The sequence below is a fragment of the Delphinapterus leucas genome, chromosome 1 (assembly GCF_059928025.1).
Source record: "Delphinapterus leucas isolate spDelLeu-1000000601 "Yukka" chromosome 1, BTC_Dleu_Yukka2, whole genome shotgun sequence".
Lineage (NCBI taxonomy): Eukaryota > Metazoa > Chordata > Mammalia > Artiodactyla > Monodontidae > Delphinapterus > Delphinapterus leucas.
This window is the reverse complement of record NC_143129.1, coordinates 79354307-79362605: the sequence shown is the minus strand read 5'-3', so window position 1 is coordinate 79362605 and position 8299 is coordinate 79354307. Positions and strand designations below refer to the sequence as shown.

General features: G+C 44.6%; 1 protein-coding gene across 4 annotated transcripts in view; it reads right to left on the bottom strand.

Moving 5' to 3' along the window:
- Positions 1-1289: 1289 nt before the first annotated feature.
- The window catches only part of GATAD2B (GATA zinc finger domain containing 2B), a 79421-nt gene continuing 72411 nt past the window's right edge, over positions 1290-8299 (bottom strand). For 3 of the 4 annotated variants that reach the window (XM_089914948.1, XM_022559778.3, XM_022559779.2), the window contains 5 exons: positions 7889-8204; positions 6669-6871; positions 5629-5739; positions 5354-5471; positions 1290-4702 (listed from right to left, as the gene is read on the bottom strand). In XM_089914948.1, coding sequence (XP_089771074.1) covers positions 4569-4702; positions 5354-5471; positions 5629-5739; positions 6669-6871; positions 7889-8204 — 882 coding nt within the window. In that variant the 3' untranslated portion in view covers positions 1290-4568. The remainder of the gene's footprint in view (positions 4703-5353; positions 5472-5628; positions 5740-6668; positions 6872-7888; positions 8205-8299) is intronic. The other variant, XM_089914958.1, reaches the window with a different exon arrangement.

Sequence of the window (8299 nt, the reverse complement as noted above, 5' to 3'; positions counted from 1 at the left end):
TCACCTCAAGTTGTTTTGTAGGTGGGGAAGGAAGCATTTTAAACTTGGTGGCCAGATGATCTCCCCCTGTCTGCCATCACTTCACAAATAAGAAAACTGAGACCCAGAAAATTAACTCTACCAAAGGTCACATAGCAAGTTAGTAGGAAAGCCTGGGACTAAACCCCAGGTCTCCAGACTGTGCCACCACCCACCTCCCTTTGTGTTGTGGTTCTCTTTACTCTCCACAGTCCGGACTAAGAGCCTTAGCTTTTGCAGTAACCCAACCTCACCCCAATTTACAAAGATGGATATGGCTCTCCCTAGGGGAGACTTTCTTAGGATGACTTGTTAAAATCATTTCTATCATCCCATGACAATCCACCCTCAAAGGCCCATGAAACTAGCTTCTTTTTTGGGGTTGGAGGAAATCCCTTGCATAAGAAAGCTTGACACTGAATTTTGTTATATAGGTATATTGTATATATGCTGATGCAATCAGAGGAAAAAAAACAGTGCAAATACAATTACAATTCATAATAATACTTGGTTTCAATGCCCCCGGGAACTGCCCCATTCCTCGGCTACCTCCCAACCCCCAGCACTTCCCCACAGTATCAACCTAATGCTGGGGGGTAGGGAGGGTGGGCAGGTTAGGGTAGGGAGTGGGCTCTGCCAAGGCAGTGCTGGTGACCCGGAGGGACTACTCCAGGGTGGGGAGGCAAGGCACAAATTAGGGGTGGGTGGTGGGGGAGGTGGCATCTCTAAGGAGGGATGGGGTTGGGGCAGCTGCCAGTCTCAGTGTGCTGGGCCCGGCCCACTCCCCTACCCACCCTCCACAGCCCTGCCTCCCTACCCCCGCCCCTTCCCCAGAAACCCTTTTGCACGGATCATACACAAACGGGCACATTACAAAATGACATAACACAGTTTCACAATATCCATGGCTAGGGCTTTTTTTTCTCTTTTTCAGTTTTTTTTTTTTTCTACACAATGTACAATTCCTTTTAAATGGATCAAGAAATAGCTTATATACACGAATGAGTCCTTGTTATAACATCTCGGCAGCAAATATCATAAGCTAATGAAGGTCTTGTTGGAGGGGAAGGGAGCCTAGGACTGGGGTGTGGGGTGTGGGGTGTGGAGAGAAGGTTATGCCTTCTGGAGAAGTGGGGAGAAAAGGGAGTGGTTGGGGAAAAGGAACAAAAGTAAAATATCAAGAAGCATCTTTACAAAGCAGTTCTATAGCTAATTCCTTTTAAAGGGGAAAGGAAAGGTAACCAAAGCAGGAAAACATTTATCTCTGTGTCTTAAAAAAAAATTGTCTACCATACATACATCCAAAAAATGTGGAAAAAGTACTTATTCCAGGGATGAAAGAAGTCCAGATGCTGTGGTCAAATGACAAAAAAAAAGAAAAAGAAAAAAAAAAGACAAATAAGGACCTCTGTCCCTCAGTTTTACCCAAGCCTTACTGCTTATCCACCCATATCAGGCTTCTAGAGAGTAAGCCACTGTCCATAAACTACTACTACTTTTAAAGCCTCTGGGGATGGAGGAAGCCAGGCAAAACTGGTGGGATCCTCACTCTAGTATCACCCTGAGCTTCAATGCTCCAGGGGTAAAATAACTCTGAACAGAGGGTCTTTCCTCCTATCTTTAGGGCATGAGGTTTAGTGTCTATGGGGCCCAAGGCCTGGGGATGGACAGCAACAATAGACTTGGAGGGACACAAGGCAATCAGTGGTGAAAAAGTAGAGAAATGAGGAAAACAGAAGGATGGGGGAGAGGAAGGAAAGGGAGGAGGTGGAAGGCTAATACTTTACCATGATTAGGGGAACCTCACCCCTGTCACTAATCCCTGGGAAGGGTATGAAAATGGGGAGAAGAGAGGGTAAGAAATCAAACCTCAGCGATTGAGCAAAGGGTCACGGAGCTATACTAGTCAACAAGCAGCCTCTGTGTAACTGACCCTGAGGGGATAAAAACAGGGAAGACTCCATCCTCTCCCCTATCGCCTCAGCACCTTGGCAGGCACTCGACTACAGGCTTTCCTTCCCCATCATCCCCCATTCTCGACACACATTACTTCCAAGCCCCATTCAAAGGTGGCCTGGCTCCCAGGGAAGGGACTCAGCTCAGGGCAGGGACACCCCCCAGCCAGACGGTATTGCACATTCTCTGTTCCTTATTTTTAATCTCAATTGACAAACTTGGGTACCTCGTACCTCTGAGCACCTCTGAGCTGGGGGAGGGGAGACATAACAGAAATGGCACTTCATCATGGGGGCTGGGGGGGGAAGAAGCTAGACAGACATGCCACAAGGCAAGATGACTTGCAGGGAAAATATTTTTTAAAAAGCTTCCAATTTTGTGGAAGAGGGAAAAGCAAAACCAAACGATTTATCCAGTGCTTTCAAAGCACAGAGGGCAAAGGAGAGATGTAAGAATATATCTTTATATATATATATATAATTTTAAAATAATCCCAGACCCAGTTCCACTAACCCCCCTCCCTCTCCCACCACTTACAGTCAGGGGTTCCACATTCCCCAGAAAAATACTCGAAACGACCCCATCACTACCTGTTACTAGCGTCTAGCTTCCAGATCATTTCACCACTGGGGGAGCCCAGACACAGGCTGCATCTCTGCTCCTTTATTAAGTGCTCAATGAATTTGGGGGAAGGGAGGAAAGAAAAAAAGCCAGGAAGGCCCGTAGGGCCAGTATAATCACCCACAGTGGCTCTGGAGTATGGGGAGTAGAGGCCAGTGTGGGGGGAACTGAGCCTGATTCCAGCTCCTTCTCCCATCCCCTCCCCAAACTTTATGGGGAGGATGTGCAGTTTGTGTGTGTGTTAATTTTAAAAGTGCCTTCTTACTTTAAAAAATTATTTAATTTTAAAAATAAAAGTGGGGGACCTTCCCCAGGTTGCTTTCAAGGGTAAAATGTTAAACTCCTCTCTTCATACCTCTTTGCTGAGAGTATCCCTTCCTTGAACTCTGGCAGCTTCTACGGCTGGAGAGGCAGGTGGGCATACACTATGAGGAGAGCAGAAACCTCTACCTTTAAGGGGCTTCCCTTACCTCAAAAACAGCCTGGTCCCCTCCCCCTTCCCCCACAGTATGGGCAAATGGGATGCTAATCTCCCCAATCCCCAGAACAGCAACATTGCACAATTCAATTCATTCTCTACATTAGTAGCACTTAAGAAAAAAATAAAAACAAACAAAAAAGCAAAATTTATAGAATTCTGGGGAGAAAAAAGACCACATCTACTTGTGCAGCACAAGTCCAGGATTGGTTGTGACGTGAATTGTCTGGCTTTGAGCGGCTGGCTCTGCAGTTAGTGCAGCAGGGTCAGGGCAGCTCCAATCTGTTAGGTGCCCTCACCCTCATCTCCTGGCGCTCAGAAGGTAAAGAGACAAATGGGAAAGTCGCAACTGTTGGGAGGGAAACCCCTCTTTCTTTCTTCCTCTATTTCCTCCCTTTGACATTTCACTCACTCATGTCCATCCAATGTCCAGGACACCCAGCAAAGTCAGGCTAGGAATAGCCACTCCTCTATATTACAGATGGGGCTGTGGTTACCAAGGGCAGATCAGGATTTAAAAAAGAAAAGAAAAGAAAAGAGACAGGGATGGGGGAGAATTTTACAAAGAAAATAAGATGAAATAATTTGGGGCTAGTTGGCCTGGAATAGACTCCTGTATCTCCACTGGGGTCAGGAGACCAATCTCATTCCCCCAGCATCCAGAAGGCCAGGACCTGGTCTCAGTCCTCCTTGGCTCAATATTATGCTCATTGTCATGCCCCTTTCTCCCCCTTCTTTATGGGTCAATTCTAGGGTGGTTAAGTTTTAAAGCTTCTCCTTCCAGGCTCTTTCCCCTCATTCTTAGAGCCCAACTTCAATACTCAACACTGCCTCCAGAACTGTGCAGCTCAGAGACACCCCAGAGCGGGTGTGCTATTCCTCCTTGTTTGATGCCACCACCTCCCCCTGACCCTGGGGTTAAGTGCATTAAAAACTTCTGCCCCTAACACTCCTAGTCATGTCCTACTTGGCAGTTGGGGACCCTACTGCAATGCTCCTATCACTTAACTGAATATCATTTGTGTTTACCAAAAAAAAAAAAAAAAAAAGACGAAAGAGAAAAAAAAATATTGGGGGGAAAATAAAAAGGTTTAACCGTCCACTGAACAAAGGGACGACACACAACATCATTAAAAATGATAATAATAATTAAAGCATAAAAACAAACTTTAGAAACACACGTCAGAGGGCTTGGATTTCTCCCCAGGACCTCATTCTGACCTCTATCAGAGGCAAAGATCCACCTCACTGTTATAGAAAACTGAAGAGAGAAAGTGGCAGAAGAACAGATCGCAGCAGTGTGAAATAAAGAGGAGGTGGTGGGGCAGGGCGTGTGTTTTCTTGTTGATTTCTACTGTTTGTCTTCTGTTTTTCTGTTTTGTTTTCCGTGTATGGTAGGCACCAGTACAGGCACTGCATGCGACGGAAGTTGGGGGCAATGGGAGAGGAGAGGAGTAAAGGATACAAGGTTGGGGCAGTACAAGTGGAACAGGCGTTATTTCTGTCCACTGATGGACTGCGATATAGACCGGGGAGGGATCATGTCTAAAAGGTATTCCCGCTGTCGGTCTGCCAGACTGGGGGCTTTGTGTCCTCCAATACCAGTGTTCAAGTATGCAATGTTGACACCTAGACCCAGGAGACAAAAGTGGAGCGCAGGTATTAAAAGAGGAAATGACACCTTCTTCCACACTACCCTGGGGCTGCAGTGGTGGAGATGCAGAGGAAACATTAGAAGTTGTCTACATCTTTGCAGACTCAGTTAAGCTTTATTTCAGTAGCAACTACCCACCCTGCTCCCAAGCTTTAGGAGAGGTCTTCCCAAAACTTCAATCCTACCAGGAATAATAAACACTCCTGATGGTACAGAAGAGTCAAAGAAAACAGTGGTGAAAGGAAAATAATCAAGACAAAGAGGGAATTACTGAATCTGCTTTGGTTTTGGGCCTGCTGACTGTAAAGAAGCATCCCTGGGTCATTCAAACTGGATCAGGACAGTTAACCCTGCTATTCTGGCCAAAAGAGATCAATAACCGCATGCACACTAAGAGGGCACACTAGACAGGACTGTGTCATTTTCACCACTAAAACCCTAGTGTACTGTGCCTAGCATGTAATATGCATTTAGCAAACCTTTGCCAAATAAGAAGAGTGAAGGGAGTAGGGCCTAAAGAAAGAGCAGAAAACAAAACAAAGAACAATTCACCTAAAGGGGCTGCTAAAGAATTGCATACTAATTAGTCAATCCCTGAGAAAAGTTCTCAGATCAACCCTTCTTACCTGGCATACCAAGGAGGCCACCTGGCACAGACAGCTGGGGTGCCTGTGCAAAGTTGGAAAGCATGGAACGGGCAGACGTGGGTATACCACGCTGGAGACTGCTTTGGGGCTGTGGAGCCTGCAATGAGGAGGAGACAAGCAATCATAACTTTACCATGATGGAAGGTGTAAGGGGGAGGTAAGGATATGGGAGTACAGAAGAGCAGTATGATTTTCTGCAGAAGAAAGGACAAATTGAGATAAATGGCTGACAAAACCTCAAGAGAAATCCTCACCTGTCGAAGCGTATGATGTCTCATTATGGTCTCTTGTTTACTGACACTGGACACAGCTGGAGCCGTAGTGGGGGAGAGTGCTGCCTGCTGCTGTAATCGCTGTTCAATTTCCTGTTGGGAGTCATCAGGTCAAGTTGGGCAGGACAGCACCCAATTTCCTAACCAGAAAACCTAGAGGTCTTCTTATCTCTAATGTTGCCAGCTAGTTGGAGGGATATGGAAAAGGCAAAAGAGTTTGGTGGGGTAGGTGAACTAAGATCTCTGGGTACAAGTAACCTACACACTTCAATGATTAGGAATCCCTCTCTCCAAGAAAGCTGGCTCTCAGAAGTTGGCTGGAGAGATCTGGGTGTTGGCGATGAGCTGACTAATGTAATTAATTAAGGCTGATGAGTTACTAAGTTTTATTTTTTGACTCTTGTCTACCCATTTTCCAGGAGACCCATGATGCTACCCAGAGGGGTCTGATGGGTGGTGGGGTGGAAAAGAATCTGAGCTTCCCAACCCATCTTCCCCACTCCAAGATATTCTCATTCTATTAATACTATATGAGAGTTCACACACTCTAGCAACCACTAATCTTCACTGGGCTACTTTATAATCTACCCTTTCCTTTGTCATTTCTTTGTCAAATATGGACTGCAGATAATTACTTCTCTCAAAGAGATTTCTAGTACAAATATAAATCCCTCTCACCAAAATCCATTTGTTTAAGGAAATGAAATCAAGAATAGAGGAATTATTTAGTACTATCAGGAAAAGCCAAGAGTCTCAAGCCTTTTGTCCCTTTCCCTTAAGCTCAGCCATATGTCATTATGCTCTTACCCAATCAGAAACAGCCAAATGGAAATGGGAAAGGCAGAATGGTAAGAAGAAAAAAAGGGAACCCAGACCTCTAGGTTCTAGGAACTTAGATTCAGAAACCTAGATCACCTGGACTGTGGGGATCAGAGAGACAACTCCTCTAAACTAGAAAGAACTGTCTTTTGGGAAAACCAAACCTGGGCAGGTGGCTGGTGAGAAGTAGTCAGAATTCTTACCTGTTCCTGCTGTAGGGCTTTAACAAAAGCATTTTTCAGTCGGTTGGTGTGTTCTGCCTTTAGAGCCTTCTTCTGGTTGGAGGTCATACATTGCTCACATAGAATCTTACCATTCTTTTCTTGCTTCCAGTGAGGGGTGAAATCTGTGCGGCACTGGGCACAAACAAAGGGTTCAACCCGCAGAAGTGAGGCACAGCTTTTCCCTAGATGCCAACAAAAAGAATAATCAGTGGTTTCACATTTCCTCTGTATCTCCTCTGTTTCTTTTCATCAGATGATCTTTTTCCAGGAGTTTACTCTGCTGAATTAAGAAAGAGCCTCTATAATTTATAAAATACTTTTATTTCATTTGATTGCAACAACATCACTTTAGGGAATTAGACAGTACCATCCCCATTTACAAATGAGGAAACTAAGTCTAAGAAACATAGCTCCAAAAGACAAAACTGGGACAGGAACCCAGGTTTTCTGATTTCCTGTTACACCACACTGAGAAGAAAATGTGTGTCAATTCAGTCAAAGGGCTCCACCTAATTCCGCCAGTACTTTTGCTTCTTAGCATCTCTTTACCTCAGTCTACACTTATCTCTATCATATACATTCATAATTTTTACCTATCAGTGTCTGAATTATTCACGTTGTGATCTATTTATAGCCAATACTGAGCCCTTTAGGCACTTTCCTCAGGTGTTCCCCTAAGTCCTTATGTTTAGAAATTCAGGCTTAATAACTTTTGTCAGAATAGACTGTGTGATGTTATTAATACTTTATAGTTCAGTGTTGGCTTACAGCTTTTATGTGGTCCTAGTTGTCTTTATCAGTCTATTTTCTCAACTAAAAGCACTCAAACAGCAGGGACTGAATATAATAATGCAAGCACAATGCCACATAAACACTAACATTAAAAATAAGTGTTCTAGTCTTCAAATTATGCATGCATCACGCTAGGCACATTTAAAAGAGCTAACGATATACTGCAAAAAACAGACAAGATATACAAAATACACAGCAAAAATATTAAGTCTAAGATACACAGACACACAAAAAGCTTTTTGATACGCTGCTCCTAAACAGTCTCCGAATCAGAGACAGGAGGTGGTTTGGCAATAGTAAAGAGAGATTATTTAATATTACACAGTACCATGCGATACTCTGCCCATATCAATCAGGTCTGACAACTTCTTGTTTAGATAAAAAGACTGACCAACAAATAGCCTTACCTTGGCTGTCGATGACACTCTGTACGACTTCTTCCAAGCCTACCATGTAGATGAACTCACTATTGGCTGCACTAGGCAGGAAATGAAGCAAGGGAGCAGGTGGTTTAGGGGGTGGAATCTCCAGGAGTGTCTTTTCCAGCTGTTTGCGAAGAGCCAATTTGGCTGCAGCCTGTGAGTTGGCAGCATCGGTCATGGCGCTGGGGCTAGGAAGTGGTGAGGACACCCTGTTCACGGTCCCTGGCTGAATATGGGAGGCAAGGTTCATATAGATGGCAGAGGATGTTGTACGCTGACAGGGAACAGAAGAACTTGACTGCTGAAATAGATTGAGTATAGGGGTCAGTGATGGTATGTGGGAGAAAGAACCAATTCTTACTTTTGTGGCAGAGAACACTATCTGATCCTAGTCTG